Raw genomic sequence first — 21,176 nt, 5'->3', positions numbered from 1 at the left:
TTATCGCTACTTATTGCACATACACTGTACTTTATCTCATATCTTCTAATTGTATTTTATCTCTACTTAACTGCATACCTTATCTCTTATGTTATTGTATCTTGTCAGTACATAACTGCAATTAACTTATCTCATAGCATCTTCTTGTATCTTGTAACCTTATCTAATATCTTCCTTTTGTATCGTATCGTATCTGTACTTAACTGTACTTACCTTTTTTCATATCATATTGTTGTATCTTCACAACAACACCTACCCTATCTCATCTTATCTTTACTGTACTTAACTAAGGAGACACGTACTTTCAAATTGATTGGACGCGCCTTTTTAAACGTTTCGAATACAAAATCAGATTGCAACACACTTAACTGGCTGACTTCAGTTTTAAAAATGCTACAGTGACTAATGTAGCACCTGGGCAGGCATATATGTGTTAATGAGTCAGCAAAGGAGTCCAGTCATTAATGAACCATATCATCAAGATTCATACATCACACGGTTTTATCATTTGGGTTTCCCCTATGAAGACTTCTGATAGAAACGTTCACTGTACAATCACTGCTCACTCTTGAACCATACGCAAGATTCCCGATCTCGGAAAACCCCGAGGAAAAATACTATATCTAGTTGACAAGTGAGTCTTGCAACGCCGGTTACATCCGTGGCAGAAACAAAACACCTATTCAAAGGTAATTTGTTTTATTGGTCTGATTTTTCTCCATTACCACGTATGTTGTCGCATACATTAACACATTTTCAATTTGATTAAGTAATGTTTGTTTGTTTGTTGTTTAACGCCGCGCTAAGCAATATCCCAGCTGTATGACGGCGCTCTGTAAATAATCAAGTCTGGACTAGACAATCCAGTGATTGACATCATGAGCATCGATCCAAACAATTTGGATACGATGACATGCATCGACCAAGTCAGCGAGCCTGACCATCCGATCCCATTAGTCGCCTCTTACCGCAAGCACAGTCGCCTTTTACGGCAAGTATGGGTTGCTGAAGATCTATCCTACCCCGGGTCTTCACGGGTCAATTAAGTTATGTAAACGTATGTTTCTGAATAACTTTTTTTATAACATAACCGAAATAACTGCAAACCTATTTCATACTTTAAACACAAATATACTGCTACAAAATGAAAACTCCCAATCAATTTGAAATCAGAAAAGATGTTTTTGTACTAAAGTCAATCTCCAAACACATCGAACGAGATTCGAACCCGTAGGACGACATTGTTGTGTTTGATTGCATCTTGCTTAAATACCCATAGAACCTTAATTTGATTTTGAGGCAATTTTGCTAAATAGTAAAACAAAATCGAACATTCGTTATCAAAATGTGTCAGTGTAATCATAGAGACTTTCATTACTATATTTTAGATATAAATATTATCGGGATGGCGTGCTGGGTAAATTTAGTGAAAACTTGAACCGCCAAAATAAATGGCTACGTTTGGTGACTGTTATATTTGGGAGATGTTTACTGAACAACAAAAGTTCCCGCGACATTGGAGGGCACGGTTGGCCCAGTCGTCTAAGGCGCCGCGATTCGCTGTGCAGAGTTGCGTCCCTTGGGCACGCCACAAACCTATGATTGTGGGTTCGTATCCCGGTTCGCCCCGATTATGTTTCTAGGTTTGTCAGCACCATACCCGTGCTCGTGGGTTTCACCGAAGTGGTAAACGTCTGAGACCTGCATCACTTCGGGCTTTCCTCCCACATTAAGCTGACACGCCGTGATATAACTGGAATAATGTTAAAAGCGGCGTTAAACCCAACTCACTCACTCACTCACTCTTGTGACATTGAATAAGATTTAATGCAAAGTTATGTTTTTTACCAAATCTGAAACAATTTCGGTTTGCAACAGATAAAAGACTCCTGTAAGTGTTCAAATGGTTAAATTATATGCCGTACTGACTTCAGAAAATGCGTGATTTCATAAAAAAAAAGACATGAACATGCCAAAATGGCAATTTACAAATCAATAGCGTGTGTGTCTACCTCTGGTTGCGATGCAAGCAACACATCTTCGTCTCATGGAATGGACCAGGCGTCGCACAAAGTCCAGTGGGATATCTGTCCATATCTACCGGTGGATGTTTCGAAGTTCCTGGAGTGTCTGTGGAACACGTGGTTGACGTCGGAGGCGCCGAGCCATCTCATCCCACATGTGCTCGATAAGTGAGAGATCAGGGGAGCGAGCCGGCCAGGGGATGACATTCACGTTGTTTTGTTGAAGAGAATCCTGAACAGGTCGAGCAATATGAGGCCGGGCGTTGTCATGTTGAAAGGTAATGCCTGGGCCATGACAACGCAAAAACGGTAGAACAACAGGGCCGATGATCTCGTCGCGGTGGCGCTGTCCATTGAGATTTCCCTTTACCACTATCAAACGGGTCCTCTGTCTTGCTGCAATCCCACCCCATACCATATCGCTGCAGCCCCCGAACGATCTTCTTCCATGACACAATGATTGACGTAACGTTCACCTCGACGTCGGTACACTCGAATCCGTCCATCGCTGTGGCTGAGGTGAAAACGAGACTCGTCAGTGAATAGAACTTGTCCCCACTGCATGGCCGTCCAGCGTAGACGCTGTCTGCACCACTGTAGACGTGTTCCTGTCAAAATGGGACGTCTGACGTGTCTTCTGGCGACAATCCCTGCACATCTGAGGCGGCGACGTACGTTTGTGAAGATATTCGTCGAAGGCCAGGGATCCTTCTTGCAGTCACTGTTGCTGGCTGGAATCGATTTCGTAGGTGTGTTGTTCGAATCCAGTTGTCTTGTCGATTATTGGTTACGCGTGGCCTGGCGCTCCGAGGATGGCCTCTGACTGCAATCGTCTGTTGCCAACGTTGCAATAAACACCAAATGGTGTTTCAGTGGACGTTAAATTGTCTTGCAACATCACGTTGACTCGATCCTGCTTCAAGCATACCAATGGCTCGCAGACGCTCGTTTTCGGACAGGCGTGGCATTTCGTAATGTTGAATAATTACGTAACTTTGTTGTTTTTCTGATTGGTTGTTGTCAGCACGATGCTAAACAATGCATATGGAATCCCGTTAACGCACATGTTTTTATACCTATTCTTGGGTAGTGAAATGCATGGGGTTTGCATAAAAGTCACATTTTGCATGGAATGCACGCTTTTCTGTAGCAGTTGCGTTTTTGTGACTTGATTCCATACATTTACTGCAATATTGAAAACCAAACTTTACTTGTTTGAAAAATACACTAAAATTTTGGCGTCCCAAGAACTTTTGTTGTTGAGTATACATAATATCTTATCAATGTAGATTTAACTGCGATAAATTGAACTTGAAACCGAACTCCCAGCTGTGAGGCGCCACAAATCAGATGTTTCAAATCAAAGGAGGGCACTGTGCTTTGAAACCGCTGATTGACCCATTCTAAATTCATGATAGAAACCATTTCAGACTTCCCCATAGTATTTGCTGAATGAACAGGCTCTTTAGTTTACGTATCATTTCAGTAGAGACAGACAGTGTGAGGAGACAAGTTCGAAAGGCGACATCATGGACACAAGGGACACTGTTAACGGTGGATGTGAAAAACCACAGCCAATCACTGATGAAGACGCTCAATCTCACAGTAAGTGAAGTGATGTTTCGTCTTTTTCCTCATCCGGCATCTTCCCTAGGCAATGGATTTAACTGACTTTAAAAGTCAAGTTTCCAACCTTTCCGAACTAGGCTGGAATTCCTGGGCTCGATCGTAGCGCCACCAGTGATAATAACGAGTTATGTCCCTTCTAAGCCTCTCCTCTGGACCAAACAAAATGGCGGCGCCCAGTCAAGACGATCTGATCGATAATCAAGATCTATATTGTGATAAAACGGGTCTTACATCGCGAAGTGCACCCAATCACGTGGGCACACTCCTTAAAAACATGAAAAGCCTTGGAAAATATATGTTGACAATCGACCGAAATCTGCACGACAGTTTACTTACCGGATTTCGATTTCGTTAGTCCAGCCAAAATGTAACTCCATAATACCAGCCCAGTTCGGCAAGGGTGGAAACTGGACTTTTATAGTCAGTTGACTCTCTTGCCTCGGAAGGTGTTTTGAATTAGTTCAACATTGACATGGCAAAGTAATCACAGAAGGTCATTCATTCGGAGGCGAGTCATCCTTAGAGTCCAGCGAAGAGGCTTCGCTCTCTTATATCTTATGATCATATAGCACTAAGATCATTTTGTGTAAATTGGCCCAGTGAAATAGCATTGAGATCGTACCGATAACTTTTTTTTTCTTCTTTAAAGAACCGTTGAGTTGTTTTACATATCTGGCTAGATTCCTCGAGTAAGGGCAACGTATTCATGAATGGGGAGACAGAACTGATACAATGGCGAAGCAACCGTTGTCCGTCCCAAGAAAACGTAACAATTAACTGTATCAACGTACGATAATATGACAAATCCAGTGAAATCTGTAGTTGTAAATGACCCGCGGAACGGTTGGTGGAGTGGGATGGGTTACGTTGTATGAAGTAGTAACTTACAACCAGTTGGGCAACGAGTATGAAACATTCTGTATATCACACCAGTCGAGCGCAGCCTCACCAGCAGATCCACTGCACACATTACAGTATACATTTCTTGTTTTGAATTTGCTGTGGCCATTGTCACCAAAGGAATAAGATATCATTTCACTTAATTGAGATATTGATTTTTTAAAAACAAGTACAGAATTTCAACCCTTTATACATAATAATAGTAGTTTCGGTTCGGCCTTCAAAGATAAGCGATTTGGGGATGAAAATACAAAGTAATTCCTTCAATGCCGACCCAAACAAAGTGATCATTGATAAATAAATCACCACAGATCAAGTCTTTCAGATGTATATATAGTGTGAAGTACGTCACTCATTTCAGATTCCACCTTCTTTTCACAACGAATGCTTCTGGCATTCATGGGCTGTTTCCAGGGAATCATACTTGAAGCTAATAGGTCTAACTTGAGCGTGGCTATCGTGTGTATGGTTAACGCCACCGACAGCAGCATCAACGTTACCGAGCCTACAGAACCAGTACCTGAGGTACACTGTCACAAGAGTTTATATCGTGTCATTGTTAGTGAAAAACTATTTTTCAAGACTGAAGCATTGTTTTACAATGCATTGCAAAAGACTAACTTTCAAGTTGGTTTCACCAGATCCAAAGCGCCACAATTCACTTTGCAGAGTTACTTCCTTTCGCCATATCAGGATCCGCTGATTCGCCTCGAGGTTGTCAGCACTATAATTCGGACTTTCTTCCAACATGGAGATCACACCCTTAGAATAACTTCAATATTGTTCAAAGCAGTTTTAGGCATGTGCCACTTTATCCCGTTGTTTGATTTATATAGATTCCCTTGGCTTATAACATACCTGAAGATCCGGGTTGGAATAGGCCTTCAGCAACCCATGATGGCCGTAAAAGGCGACTGTGCTTGTCGTAAGAGGCGACTGATGGGGTCGGGTGGTCGGTCTTGCTGACTTGGTTGATGCATGTCATCGTATCCCAATTGAGTGAATCGATGCTAATGATATTAATCATTGCACTGTCTGGCCCAAACGCGATTATTTACAGACCGCCGTCATGATCATATAGCTGGAATATTGCTGAGTGCGGCGTTTAACAACAAACCAAACAACCAGCCTTGCCTATTTGACAGACTGCTGAGTTCTACTGGTCCAAGGCAGAGCAGGCCGGGCTCCTCAGCTCCTACTTCTATGGTTACTTTGTTACACAAGTTCCTTCAGGCATCTTGGCAAACAAATTTGGTGGGAAGAACGTCATGTTTGTCGGGATGCTGATTGGCTCGATCAGCTCACTGCTTTTACCAATCGGCGCCCGATCTTCTATCTACATGGCCTACGCCCTCCGGGTGCTTCTCGGCGTGTCCCAGGTATAGAGATAGATGCACCCCTATGGAGGGTAACATTGATAGAACCAAACTGGAGGTAGGGTTATATGGATAGTATCCACCTTTGTTGATGCTTCTATAATTCATATCCAAAGGCACAAATCCAAAGATCCCTTTTTTCTTCTTTTTTATATTTATTTTTTTTCTGTTGCAAATTACAAACTAATATATCACGATTCTATAACTAAACACAATATACAGTGATATGTATGCAAACTACACAAAACTAAACAGTTAGCAACTGAACAATGAGTTAGAATTTGACCAAAATTTGTTAAAGAGGTTCTTGGTAGCATATACTGATGCAGTGTATTTGGTCGTAAAGTAATGTTGTGTGAGCTCCTCTTTAAACAGGTTAAATGTAATCGGCTTGTTAAAAAACATTATGTCTATAAGTCATGTACTTCGATACAGAGATTAGTGCATTTATTAGGCTGTAATACTGTGTTGGATAACCTATTAAGACAACGTCTCTAGTAATTTTTTATTTTGACCTGCATTTTATTTAATGTCCAGTTTTCTAAATCAATCCAAAGAGAGTTCACTTTTAAATTAAATAAACATTTTCTCATCCAATATCAGTTTTTAATATTTCTTAACTGTAATATTTCTTTGTGAACATTTAATGACGATATCAATATTGTCGAGAAAAATATTCTAACTTTATAAATGAACATACACGAGGTCTACATTGATATAAAGCGTGATACAAAGCGTGATTCAGGTTCAGAATATTTATCTCTTGAAAACCAGAAACAATTTTCACGTTTGTACCAGTAAACTGTTAAATGAGCATTAACGAAATAAGATCACAAATAGGATCACAATCGAGCAACAAACAGGATCACAGAATACCAGACAGCATCATAATTTAGAGAACAATTAACCTGACTTTCCTGCGTTGTGTATCTTCTGTATTTGAAGGTGAATGAGAAGATGTTGGGTTTGGGTCATAGGTTGGGAAGTGATGATCGAAATCAATTCTGGGAATTGGCGGATAAATAATAAAATCAGTTGATAATATTTGTGAGGGTATTCGGCCAGCCGCATGTTATTGTTCACATACGCTTAGTCGGGGCTCTCCTGGTCTAACTATGCCTATCTATCTCGCTGGTAAACATTCTGTGGTATTGAACATTGTAACAAGCTCTTGCTAAGTTAACGCCATCACCTGTTTCTACAGGCAGTGTATTTCCCGGCTTCGCAGGCTATGTGGGGAAGATGGGCGCCGCCCTTGGAGAGAACAAAGCTCACTGCTATCTGTTATTCAGGTAAGAGTCAATAGCATCGTCAAATGCATAAAACATTTGTCAAAGATTATACTTCGACTAGTCTTAAAATGACGTAGACACTGATGGAATACTTACTCATTTCTGAGAAAAACTCTGGGGTTTTCTTTAGAACAAATAATTACAGAAGCGTTGACATTTAGCTTGATTTTAAAAGCTGAAGACATGCCAATTCCTCTTTTGTACTGAATTAAAAAAAAAAAAGTTCGTGCAACGAGAGAGACATGTATAGGAAGGGTTCAGCAAATGTATCCCCGAATCCCTCTCTATCGAAGAAGAATTATCCTTAACACAATCAAGGAAATACTTTCTCAGAAGGTATTGAGACAGGTGGAATTTATACCACGTGGATTCTCCTAATGTCAAAGGATTTGCTTGAATCTTTTGCAATCTTAGGAAAGTACAATTATGTCAATTCACAGGACTTTTCCATGCTTTGCACAGCTATCCCAGACGAGTGAGTGAGTGAGTGTGTATGGTTTTACGCCGCTTTTAGCAATATTCCAGCAATATCACGGCGGGCACACCAGAAATGAGCTTCACACATTGTACCCATGTCGGGATTCGAACCCGGGTCTTCGGCGTGACGAGCGAACGCTTTAACCACTAGGCTACCCGGCCGCCCCTATCCCACACGACAAACTATAGACAAAACTTCATCCATTGATCCAATGCGATGCTGGAGACTGATTTGTTTGTTTGTTGTTTAACGCCGCACTCAGCAATATTCCAGCTACATGACGGCGGTCTGTAAATAATCAAGTCTGGACTAGATAATCCAGTGATTAACATCATGAGCATTTATTTACGCAATTGGGATGCGATGACATGCATCAACCAAGTCAGCGAGCCTGACCACCTGATCCCGTTAGTCGCCTCTTACGACAAGCACAGTCGCCTTTTACGGCAAGCATGGGTTGCTGAAGACCTATTCTACCTATTCAGGGGTCTCTTTCGACTTATATTTGGATTGCTGGGCCAACAAAACTCTGAAATTTCACTCGGGTCACTTGCGCATATTTGTTATAATTAGGTCTTCAAGAACCCTTCACAAGATGATGAATACATGAATATTGTTCTTCTTCTTCGGTCTCAGTGCCGTAAAAGCTACAAGCGAAGATGGACTGGCGACACTGAGTGACCGTGCTATTTCTGTACCGTCTTGTCCCGACCTGTGGCTCGTTGTTTGTTTAGTCTTCCATCTAATGAATCTACATTACTGCTTACTGCGGCGTAAAACAAAATTTTACATCTCAACTTCCAGGGACAATGTTTGGTGGGATAGCAACATTCGCCATATCAGGGCTGCTGTGTGTTTACGGATTCGATAATGGTTGGGGGTCGATCTTCTACATCACAGGTAAATAACTTTGTTTTAGATACAGTAAAATGATATGCTATCATAAATTCCCAGCCTTTCGTACCAAATACGCGTTAGGAAAGCACACAAGCACATCTCAACATTTGATTCTGACGTGTGTTGAGTTTGTTAGCGCGGTATTTCAAATGCCACCCGTGCCCCAAGATGTATTTGTCTAATTAGACAGCCTCTATGTAAGGTGAGGTGAGGTGAAATGGGGTTTAACGTCGCGACCAAGATTATTGCACTTATATAGCGACGTGCATGTACGTGTGTGTATTTGTGTGGCTGCTTGTACTAGTCCGAACTGATGCCGATTTATAGTGCTACCTCACTGAGATACCATGCCGCAGTTTAACATGAATACCCCACTCAGACACAGTATACTGACTCCGAGCCGACCAGTCCTTGTTTTAGCCCCTTAATGCCGAGCGCCAGACAGGGTAACAACAAGTACCATCTTTTAACGTCTTTTGGAATGACGCGGCTGGGGATCGAACCCCGGACCTTCCGCTCTCCGGGCGGACGCTCTACCACTTGACCACGGAGGCGGTCGCCTCCATGTAAGATGATGCGGACGAGGCTCTGATGGTTTGTCTGACGAATATATCTCCTATGTCTCCAGGTGCTATATCGGTGTTTTGGTGCTTGTTGTGGTATTACACGGTGGCGAGTACACCGGCTCAACATCCCCGCATCTCGAAAGCGGAGATGAACTACATCATCAACAGTATCGGAGAAACAGAACAGGTACTTGTTTTTAAATTTTAATATTCTTAAGGTTTTTAATATCGCGAAGACATAAATCTTTACGAAAAACAACTTCTTTACTGTTTGTAACGCCGAGTGAGTGAGTGAGTGAGTGAGTTGGGCTTATCGCCGCTTTTAACAGTATTTCAGTTATATCACGGCGTGTCAGCTTAATGTGGGAGGAAAGCCCGAAGTGATGCAGGTCTAAGACGTTAACCACTTCGGTGAAACCCACGGGCACGGGTATGGTGCAAACAAACCTAGAAACAATCGGGACGAACCGGGATTCGAACCCACAATCATAGGTTTCTGGCGTGTCCAAGGGACGCAACTCTGCACAGCAAATCGCGGCGCCTTAGACGACTAGGCCACCCGTGACCCCTTGTAACGACGAACCTGATGAAGGGGAAAAAGTAGCCATGAAACGTCGTTCCATGTGTTTGTGACGGGTGCCACCACATTTTGATGGTAATTCATAAACACATGCTCATGATATAGTCGGAATCGTGCAAAATCTGCTTTATGAAAGAAAGTTATCCACTAATGTTCCATTTCTTCATATTCTTCGAACTTCCAAATGTCTATCAAAGACGTAATGTTTTAACGTTAACTGTCGTCTTAGTATTTTGCGCAAAGTTCAAAAATAAAATGTTTGCTGTTTAACGCCGCACTCAGCAATATTCCAGCCATAAGACGGCGGTCTGTAAATAATCGAGTCTGGACCAGATAATCCAGTGATTAACATCATGAGCATTTATCTACGCATTTGGGATACGATGACATGCATCAGCGAGCCTGACCACCCGATCCCATTAGACGCCTCTTACGACGAGCATTGTCGCCTTTTACGGCAAGCATTGGTTGCAGAAGACCTATTCTACCCCGGGTCTTCATGGCTTCAAAAATGAAACGAAATTTGTCAGTTCTATATCCTCCACTTAAATGTCATAGAGCGTCATGTGGAAAGAAGCAAGGAAACACGAAACAATACGTGTGAATAAGATGACATGATAACTGCTGTACGTATTAATGTGTAATATCAAGTCATTTCAAATCTCAGTTTGTGTACGTATCTCGGATGTGTTTCTTCACATCTCATGTTTCTTTCTTATACATACGAAACAGTCTTTCCTCGTGTTTTAACGACTGCCTCCGTGGTCTAGTGTCTGAGCGCCAGCACGGAACGCGGAAGTTCGGAGGTTCCATCCCCGGACGCGTCATACCAAGAGACGTGAAAAGATGGTACTTGTTGTTACCCTGTCTAGCCCTCGGGATTAAGGGGCTAAACCACGGACTGGTCGGTTCAAAGTCAGTATACTGTGTCTGAGCGGGAAATTCATGTTAAACTGCGGCCTAGCACTATAAACTCGGCACAAGTCCGACACACCTACGTGCATGTCTCTATACAAGTGCAATAATCTTGAACGCGACGTTAAGCCCCATTTCACCTCACCTTCTTTCTCAATATCAGAATTCTATAATTGTCGGGTTTTGTTTACAGAAACATCGAACGCCATGGAAAGCCATGATGACGTCTCCAGCATCTTGGGCGTTCATTACTGGGCACGGATGTTACAATTGGATCGCATACACACTGACGACTAACATCCCTATATATCTTAAAGAAGTGTTGAACTTCGGCATTACGGAGGTATGTACCATTTACTTTTACAATTTAGCTATTGTTGTTACTCTTCCCGTGAAGATTCCGGGGTAGAATTGGTCTTCAGCAACCCATGCTTGCCGTAAAAGGCGACTGTGCTTGTCGTAAGAGGCGACTAACGGCATCGGGTGGTCAGGCTCGCTGATTTGGTTGATGCATGTCATTGATCCCAATTGGGTGGATCGATGCTCATGATATTAATCACTGGATTGCCTGGTCCAGACTCGATTATTTACCGACCGCCGTCGTATAGCTGTAATATTGCTGAGTGCGGCGTTAAACAACAAACAAACAATTAGTTATGCGTCCCTTAGGCGGCCGGAAACCTGCGATCTTTGGTTCGAATTCTGCCCTGATTATGTTTCACTATTTGTCTGCACCACATCCGTGGTCGGGGTTGGTTGGTTGGTTTGTTTGTTGTTTAACGCCGCACTCAGGAATATTCCAACTATATTTGCAGTATAAAAGTACAACGGGAAGTTATGAGTCGAAGAAACCGCGTGTGCATCTCCTGCAATGCTTATTTAGTCGTGTCTGCGTGGAGATATCACGCTAAATAGCTACATATGCAGTCGTCCCTGATTATGCCATGTTTTTCTCAGAACGAATTTCTGCAGAGAAAAAATCCCTGGTTATAATGCCATCCTGGTTATAATGCCATCCTGGTTATAATGCCATCCTGGGTATAATGTCATCCTGGTTATAATGCCACCCTGGTTATAATGTCATCCTGGTTATAGTGCCACCCTGGTTATAATGCCATCCTGGTTATAATGCCATCCTGGTTATAATGTCACCCTGGTTATAATGCCATCCTGGTTATAGTGCCACCCTGGTTATAATGTCATCCTGGTTATAATGCCATCCTGGTTATAATGCCATCCTAGTTATAATGCCACCCTGTTTATAATGTCATCCTGGTTATAGTGCCACCCTGGTTATAATGCCATCCTGGTTATAATGCCATCCTGGTTATAATGTCACCCTGGTTATAATGTTACCCTGGTTATAATGCCATCCTGGTTATAATGCCACCCTGGTTATAATGCCATCTTGGTTATAATGCCATCCTGGTTATAATGCCATCCTGGTTATAATGCCATCCTGGTTATAATGCCATCCTGGTTATAATGCAATCCTGGTTATAATGTCAACCTGGTTATAATGCCATCCTGGTTATAGTGCCACCCTGGTTATAATGTCATCCTGGTTATAATGCCATCCTGGTTATAATGCCACCCTGGTTATAATGTCATCCTGGTTATAGTGCCATCCTGGTTATAATGCCATCCTGGTTATAATGCAATCCTGGTTATAATGTCACCCTGGTTATAATGTCACCCTGGTTATAATGTTACCCTGGTTATAATGCCATCCTGGTTATAATGCCACCCTGGTTATAATGCCATCTTGGTTATAATGCCATCCTGGTTATAATGCCATCCTGGTTATAATGCCATCCTGGTTATAATGCCATCCTGGTTATAATGCAATCCTGGTTATAATGTCAACCTGGTTATAATGCAATCCTGGTTACAATGCCATCCTGGGTATAATGCCCTCCTGGTTATAATGCCACCCTGGTCATAATGCCACCCTGGTTATAATGTCATCCTGGTTATAGTGCCATCCTGGTTATAATGCCATCCTGGTTATAATGCAATCCTGGTTATAATGTCACCCTGGTTATAATGCAATCCTGGTTATAATGCCATCCTGGGTATAATGCCCTCCTGGTTATAATGCCACCCTGGTCATAATGCCACCCTGGTTATAATGTCATCCTGGTTATAGTGCCACCCTGGTTATAATGTCACCCTGGTTATAATGTCATCCTTGTTATTATGCCCTCCTGGTTATAATGCCACCCTGGTCATAATGCCACCCTGGTTATAATGTCATCCTGGTTATAGTGCCACCCTGGTTATAACGCACCCTGGTTATAATGCCATCCTGGTTATAATGTCACCCTGGTTATAATGTTACCCTGGTTATAATGCTATCCTGGTTATAATGCCACCCTGGTTATAATGCCATCCTGGTTATAATGCCATCCTGGTTATAATGCCATCCTGGTTATAATGCCAATCCAAATGTATTTCAGAACAAACTTTCTTGTTCCTTTGTTACAATGACATTATTTATATCGTTTTTTACATACAATTGTCAATGTAGATAATCTTTTGGAAACAATTCCCTCTTCTAAATCTATAAACTAATTTAATTGATTTCACAGCTAATACTCACACCTTCTTAAAATAAAAAACAAATGAGTCTGATGTTAATGCTAATATCCTTTCCTGTTATAATATCCTCAATCCCGGTTGTGTCATTCATTTCCTCACAACATTATTTTGGAAATGGATATACAGTCCTCCCTGATTATAATGCCACCCTAGTGATGTACAATGCCATCATTATAACCAGGGATGATTGTATTATGCTCTCCTTCCAGAACGGACTTCTTTCCTCAGTCGCCTTTGCCAGCCAGACTGTGTCCGGAATGGTCACTGGTCAGCTGGCTGACTACTTGCGGTCAAGAAAATACCTCACCACTACGGCCACGAGGAGGATATTCCAGATAATCTGTGAGAATCAGTCAAAATAAAATGTCCACACACTCTCACACACTCATATCCCTAGGAATTCCGGGTCAGGATATATAGGTCCCAGTAACCTGTACTTGTCTCGAGAGACGGCGTAATTGGTCGGGTAGCCAGGCTCGGTTACCTGGTTGCCATCGTACCCCGACGGCGTTTGATCGTTGCTCATTGTATTAATCACTGGTTTGTCTGCTCCAGAATCGAGTTTTTATATTTTATTTATATTTATATATTTTGAGTGCGGCGTAAAGCAACAAACAAACAACACTACGATCTCGTACCCTTTCATGTTAACGGTCAATATATTGCAAAGTGCGGATTAATCCCTCCATTCATCTTCCCGAGGCAAGGGAGTTACCTGACTTTCAAAGTCCAGTTTCCATCCACCCTTGCCCAACAAGGCTGGAACTACTGGGCTCGATCGTAGCGCCACCAGTGGCTATTACCAGTTATGTCCCTTCTAAGCCTCTTCTATGGACCAATCAGATTCCACCTCTCGTATCACTTGCGTTTGCTTCACACAAAATGGTGGCGCCCAGTCAGGTCGATCTGATCGATAATCAAGATCTATATTGTGATAAAACGGGTCTTACATCGCGAAATGCATTAAATCACGTGAGCACCTTGATTAAAAACTTGAAAAGATTTGGAAAATATCTTCGGACAACGAGTTGGCGGTGCACATACTTCGCAAATCCTGCAATCGATCGAAATCTGCAGGACAGTTTACGAACTGGATTTTGATTTCGATTTTGATTGGACTATGCATAGACTCGTTAGTCCAGCCAAAATGTAACTCCATAATACCAGCCTAGTTCGGCAAGGGTGGAAACTGGACTTTTATAGTCAGTTAACTCTCTTGCCTCGGGAAGATGCCCTACATTCTGCAGAGTACAACACTCATACACAGGCGTGCTTGCCGTTTTGTTGCGGTATATGTCTGGTGATATAAGGAACGTCGAGGAATTCTCTTAAAACATGACAACAAATTCCTGCTGAAATTGCAAAAGACGATTCTCAATTTGGCAACCGAGAAAATGAATTCAAAACTTAAAGCTGTTTTCTTATAGAAGGATTTAGAAAGAGAAGTGGTTTACACAGCTCATCTTCGATAACCAAGTGTATGATATATTCATTCTGTTATGATGTATACTCTGGACCCATTCGCTTTTCTGATAAGAAACACACAACGCTAAAGTAAGCCGCACCACTGAAGATCTGGATTAGAATTGGTCTTCATCAACCCATGCTCGCTGACTTAGTTGATGCATGTCATCGTATCCCAATTGCGTGGATCGATGCTCCTGGTGTCAATCAGTGGATTGTCTGGTCCAGATTCGATAACTGACAGACTGCCGTCATACAGCTGGATTTTTGCTGAGTGCGGTGTTAAAGGGCAAAGAAAGAAAGAAAATAAGCCATCTGGACAGATTACACAAGATAAAAGTCTGTGCGGAGATACTGGTAGATTTAAAACGTCAACGCTAAAGAGTAACCATTCTCAAATCAGGCGAGGTGAGGTGAAATTGGGTTTAACGTCGCGACCAAGATTATTGCACTTATATAGCGACGTGCATGCACGTGTATGTGTGTGTGTAGCTGCTTGTACTAGTCCGGAATGATGCCGATTTATAGTGCTAGCTCACTGAGATACCATGTCGCAGTTTAACATGAATACCCCACTCAGACACAGCTAGTATACTAACTCCGAGCCGACCAGTCCTTGTTTTAGCCCCTTAATGCCGAGCGCCAGACAGGGTAACAACAAGTACAATCTTTTAACGTCTTTTTGTATGACGCGGCCGGGGACCGAACCCCGGACCTTCCGCTCTCCGGGCGGACGCTCTACCACTAGACCACGGAGGCGGTCCCATTCTCAAATCAGATTCAATTGGACGTAAAAGGCAAAACAGCGTTGAAAAGTATATGAATGGATCACTGAAACCCGTGATGACACCAGCTGTTCGTGAAAAGAGTAAGCATGTCCTGCCCTACCCACCACTCACACAATTTGCATAAATACCGTATTCGACGTTATAAGCGCCCAGGGCGCTATCAAAATTAGAAATAGGGGGCTCCTATTCAAATATTATATTGGTGGAAAAAAACAGAATTGAAAGATAAATTTAATTTCGTGGTTTATGCTGACAGCCTAAAATGTTTATATACGACAGATATATTTTTCCAGAATGTTATTGCCCATAATTAAGAGTGCATAAAGCACACGAGTGCGTATTATACGCGAATAAATAAGTCTTGTTTACATTGATGAATCGGAAGGGGTGCTAATTGGGATTGTTCACTGGCCAATATATTAGCAAATATCGCCGTGGGCGCTTATTAGAGCGGGGCGCTTATTACGCCGAATACGGTAAGTAAGCGTGTGTTGCCTGTCAGAGTACAACAGCACTCCTGCCATGCGGCGGCGGCGGCGGCCTGTACCGTCAGATGGTGACGGTGACGTCACTTCCAAAGCGAAGCTATGGTAACAAATATGGCATTTTTTTAAAATAAAAAAACAAAATGGAGATACAATTCACTGGATGATCGGGAATCCACTGTCTGTATTCTTGAATGTTTTTCAGAATAAACAAAATTGGAGATTTCTTTCATGAAAACAACATATAAGTGTTGTATTAATGGATCTTTCAGTTCTGCAACTAGTGGTAGCGTTTCTTCGTTTTATAATTCATGCATATAAACTCAAAATACATTTAGGGGCGGTGGGGTAGCCTTGTGGTTAAAGCGTTCGCTCGTCGCGCCGAAGACCCGGGTTCAATTCCCCACATGGGTACAACGTGTGAAGCCCATTTCTGGTTCCCCGTCATGATGGTGATGGAATAATGCTAAAAGCGACGTAAAATACAACTCACTCACCGGTATACATTGAACTGATATATAACAATACTGCTCAATATAACATTATCTGTTTTTAATGAGAAACTCAAAATAATTTTATTGATTCTGTTTGGTGATTATTTACAAATATTATCACAATTGTTTTCGACAAGACAGTGTGAGAATACCATTGTCCCTTTTTTGCATTGTCAGCGTTTATGGGAACAGGGGCGTGTCTAATAGGAGCGGGGTTTGTTGACGTGGCACATCGCTATACAGCTATTGCCCTGATAACAATAGGCCTGTGGTTTTCGGGGATGTCATCGGCTGGGTACATCGTCAACGCTGTCGACTTCGCTCCGAGGTAGGCAGGTTGTCAACGTGGAATGAATCATATTGTACTAAATGATTTTGTACTGCATACAATGACAGGTTGTAGCGTATAAATGTGGTCGACATAATTTAGCATAGATGATTGTGTCGAAACGGCCATATTAAACGGAGAAAGACCATCAATCGTTGATCCGTTCAATTATTTTATTATTCAAAGATTTTTCAAATATGTTGAACTTGTGGCGCATGATTAATCCAACAGTCACCATCTGTGATACACATTGTTTAACGCCGCACTCAGCAATGCTCCGTACAAATGTCTTCAGCAAATATGATCAACTTGATCAATATCTTTTATTTGTTCCAGACATGCCGGTGTACTGTTTGGTATTTCTAACTCTGTTGCAACAATACCAGGGACAATATCACCTCTCCTTGCTGGTGCTATCACGCCTAATGTAAGTGTAATCAAGTGTTTCACTACCCTTGATACAGTCGAGCTATTGTGGACTAGCCTTGATATAGTGGAGCTATTGCCGATTACCCTTGATATAGTGGAGCTATTGCTGACTGGCCTTAATACAGTGGAGCTATTGCCGATTACCCTTGATATAGTGGAGCTATTGCTGACTGGCCTTGATATAGTGGAGCTATTGCCGATTACCCTTGATATAGTGGAGCTATTGCTGTCTGGCCTTGATACAGTGGATCTATTGCCGATTACCCTTGATATAGTGGAGCTATTGCCGATAACCCTTGATATAGTGGAGCTATTGCCGACTGGCCTTGATACAGTGGAGCTATTGCTGATTACCCTTGATATAGTGGAGCTATTGCCGATTACCCTTGATATAGTGGAGCTATTGCCGATTACCCTTGATATAGTGGAGCTATTGCCGACTAGCCTTGATACAGTGGAGCTATTGCCGATTACCCTTGATATAGTGGAGCTATTGCCGATTACCCTTGATATAGTGGAGCTATTGCTGACTGGCCTTGATATAGTGGAGCTATTGCCGATTACCCTTGATACAGTGGAGCTATTGCCGATTACCCTTGATACAGTGGAGCTATTGCCGATTACCCTTGATATAGTGGAGCTATTGCCGATTACCCTTGATACAGTGGAGCTATTGCCGATTACCATGATATAGTGGAGGTATTGCCGATTACCTTTGATACAGTGGAGCTATTGCTGACTGGCCTTGATACAGTGGAGCTATTGCCGATTACCCTTGATACAGTGGAGCTATTGCCGATTACCCTTGATACAGTGGAGCTATTGCTGACTGGCCTTGATACAGTGGAGCTATTGCCGATTACCCTTGATACAGTGGAGCTATTGCCGATTACCCTTGATATAGTGGAGCTATTGCCGATTACCCTTGATACAGTGGAGCTATTGCCGATTACCATTGATATAGTGGAGCTATTGCCGATTACCCTTGATACAGTGGAGCTATTGCTGACTGGCCTTGATACAGTGGAGCTATTGCCGATTACCCTTGATACAGTGGAGCTATTGCCGATTACCCTTGATATAGTGGAGCTATTGCTGACTGGCCTTGATATAGTGGAGCTATTGCCGATTACCCTTGATACAGTGGAGCTATTGCCGATTACCCTTGATATAGTGGAGCTATTGCCGATTACCCTTGATACAGTGGAGCTATTGCCGATTACCATTGATATAGTGGAGGTATTGCCGATTACCCTTGATACAGTGGAGCTATTGCTGACTGGCCTTGATACAGTGGAGCTATTGCCGATTACCCTTGATACAGTGGAGCTATTGCCGATTACCCTTGATACAGTGGAGCTATTGCCGATTACCCTTGATATAGTGGAGCTATTGCCGATTACCCTTGATACAGTGGAGCTATTGCCGATTACCATTGATATAGTGGAGCTATTGCCGATTACCCTTGATACAGTGGAGCTATTGCTGACTGGCCTTGATACAGTGGAGCTATTGCCGATTACCCTTGATACAGTGGAGCTATTGCCGATTACCCTTGATATAGTGGAGCTATTGCTGACTGGCCTTGATATAGTGGAGCTATTGCCGATTACCCTTGATATAGTGGAGCTATTGCTGTCTGGCCTTGATACAGTGGATCTATTGCCGATTACCCTTGATATAGTGGAGCTATTGCCGATTACCCTTGATAAAGTGGAGCTATTGCCGACTGGCCTTGATACAGTGGAGCTATTGCTGATTACCCTTGATATAGTGGAGCTATTGCCGATTACCATTGATATAGTGGAGCTATTGCCGATTACCCTTGATATAGTGGAGCTATTGCCGACTAGCCTTGATACAGTGGAGCTATTGCCGATTACCCTTGATATAGTGGAGCTATTGCCGATTACCATTGATATAGTGGAGCTATTGCTGACTGGCCTTGATATAGTGGAGCTATTGCCGATTACCGTTGATACAGTGGAGCTATTGCCGATTACCCTTGATACAGTGGAGCTATTGCCGATTACCCTTGATATAGTGGAGCTATTGCTGACTGTCCTTGATATAGTGGAGCTATTGCTGACTACCCTTGATATAGATGGTATCTCTGAATTCCGTTATATAGCTGTGATACTACGTCATAACACATAAATGGCGTGTTACTTTTACAGAAGAGTGTTTTCGTTATACTATGTTGTAAATTATATACCATGATTCAGCCGAGATACATGTTCCCCATATGACACTATAGTGAGTGAGTGAGTTGGGTTTAACGCCGCTTTTAGCATTATTCCAGTTATATCACGGCGTATCAACATCATGTGGTAGGAAAGCCCGAAGTGATGCAGGTCTAAGACGTTTACCACTTTGGTGAAACCCACGAGCACGGGTATGGTGCTGACAAACCTAGAAACACAATTGGGGCGAACCGGGTTTCGAACTGACAATCATAGTATTCTGGCGTGCCTGTGGGACGTAACTCTTCACAAAGCCTAATTAAGACGACAAGGCCCCCGGAGCCTCCTACATTACACTGTTACATTGCTCACTATATAAGGTCGGGGGTTGGGGTAGCCTCGTGGTTAAAGTGTTCGCTTGTCACTACGGGGGCGACTGACTCTCTCTCTCTCTCTCTCTCTCCTCTCTCTCCTCCTCACTCACTCACTCACTCACTCACTCACTCACTCACTCACTCACTCACTCACTCACTCACTCACTATATAAGGTATATCTCACGCATTCCTTTCGCCTCTTGCCACAGAAAACTCAGGAAGAATGGAGGAACATGTTCTACGTGTGTGGGGGATTCTGCGTCCTGGGGATGGTGGTGTTCGGCACCCTGGCTCAAGGCGAGCTGCAGCCTTGGGCTGTGAACCAGGTGGAGATAATTGTGGAAGAAGGACAGGAGGTCAAGGTTGCGTCAGGCAAAACTAGTGATGGACAAAATGGCGGCCTTGACGTGGAAACGGCTGATATTTCAACTCAGCTCTGACTTCGTCACAAAGTGATGAACCATTCTTATCAATGTATATGAACCGACTAGAAATCAGGTTCAAAATATCACCCATAAACACAACATTACTGACCATTCCCATATAACTCAATTTCAGGTGGTACTGGTGACGCTTTACGTCACAACAATAACCATTTAGTGGTAATAAGAAGTATATGTAAGCAGGCTGTATAATGTGTTTGCTTCATTGTGTCTGTCGCATGCGGCTCATTTCGTTTTCTGAAACACGAGGTCACATCATACTTCAGAGACATCATGCATGACCTTCTGTATTCACATAACCCAGGGAGTTGTTCTCATGTATGATTTGGACATTGAAGGTCAAGATCTGAAGAAGGCTTTGTACGAGTGAGTGAGTGAGTGAGTTGGGTTTAACGCCGCTTTTAACATTATTCCAGTTATATCGCGGCGTGTCAGCTTAATGTGTGAGGAAAGCCAGAAGTGATGCAGGTCTCAGACGTTTACCACTTCGGTGAAACCCACGAGCACGGGTATGGTGCTGACAAACCTAGAAACATAATCGGGGCGAACCGGTATTCGACCCCACAATCATAGGTTTCTGGCGTGCCCAAGGGACGCAACTCTGCACAGCGAATCGCGGCGCCTTAGACGACTGGGCCACCCGTGCCCCCAGGCTTTGTACGAAAGTAATTGAGTATTAATGATACGAATTTGACGAAATGTAATTTTCTGATCTCTGGTGTGAGCTTCGGGTTATGTGTGACCTACATAGGAGGTCAAGGTCATATCAGAGGCTGCGTTATTAATTATATCACAACCTCAAGAATAATCGGTTTCAAAACAAACCAAATGTCGTCAGTCCGAATGGTTTGGCTTTAAATGTGCATGACCACCAACCAGAAGAAGTTTCGCATCTGACTGGCAAAGATTGAAAGTTAATGTCACACCTT

At 42.7% G+C, this 21,176-nt stretch overlaps 1 protein-coding gene across 3 annotated transcripts; it reads left to right on the top strand.

Annotated features, from left to right (window-relative positions):
* The first annotated feature begins 524 nt into the window (after window positions 1-524).
* Window positions 525-20,708, top strand: LOC124124477 (uncharacterized transporter slc-17.2-like). Of its 3 annotated transcripts, none has more exons than XM_048394254.1 (12): window positions 525-689; window positions 3,514-3,629; window positions 4,915-5,078; window positions 5,699-5,932; window positions 7,134-7,221; window positions 8,504-8,599; window positions 9,225-9,349; window positions 10,851-11,000; window positions 13,468-13,600; window positions 16,667-16,817; window positions 17,154-17,244; window positions 20,014-20,708. In XM_048394254.1, the coding sequence occupies exons 2-12, from the start codon at window positions 3,554-3,556 to the stop codon at window positions 20,242-20,244; spliced, it is 1,539 nt and encodes a 512-aa protein (XP_048250211.1). In that variant the 5' UTR covers window positions 525-689; window positions 3,514-3,553; the 3' UTR covers window positions 20,245-20,708. The 3 variants fall into 3 exon arrangements, with proteins under 3 accessions (XP_048250211.1, XP_048250210.1, XP_048250212.1); XM_048394253.1 differs by having other exon boundaries at window positions 3,511-3,629; XM_048394255.1 differs by lacking the exon at window positions 5,699-5,932 and having other exon boundaries at window positions 3,511-3,629.
* Window positions 20,709-21,176: the final 468 nt, after the last annotated feature.

Source organism: Haliotis rufescens, unplaced genomic scaffold (genome assembly GCF_023055435.1).
Source record: "Haliotis rufescens isolate VD_foot unplaced genomic scaffold, xgHalRufe1.0.p SCAF_13, whole genome shotgun sequence".
Classification (NCBI taxonomy): domain Eukaryota; kingdom Metazoa; phylum Mollusca; class Gastropoda; order Lepetellida; family Haliotidae; genus Haliotis; species Haliotis rufescens.
The sequence above is the reverse complement of the archived record's forward strand: the minus strand, read 5'-3'. Positions and strand labels throughout refer to the sequence as shown.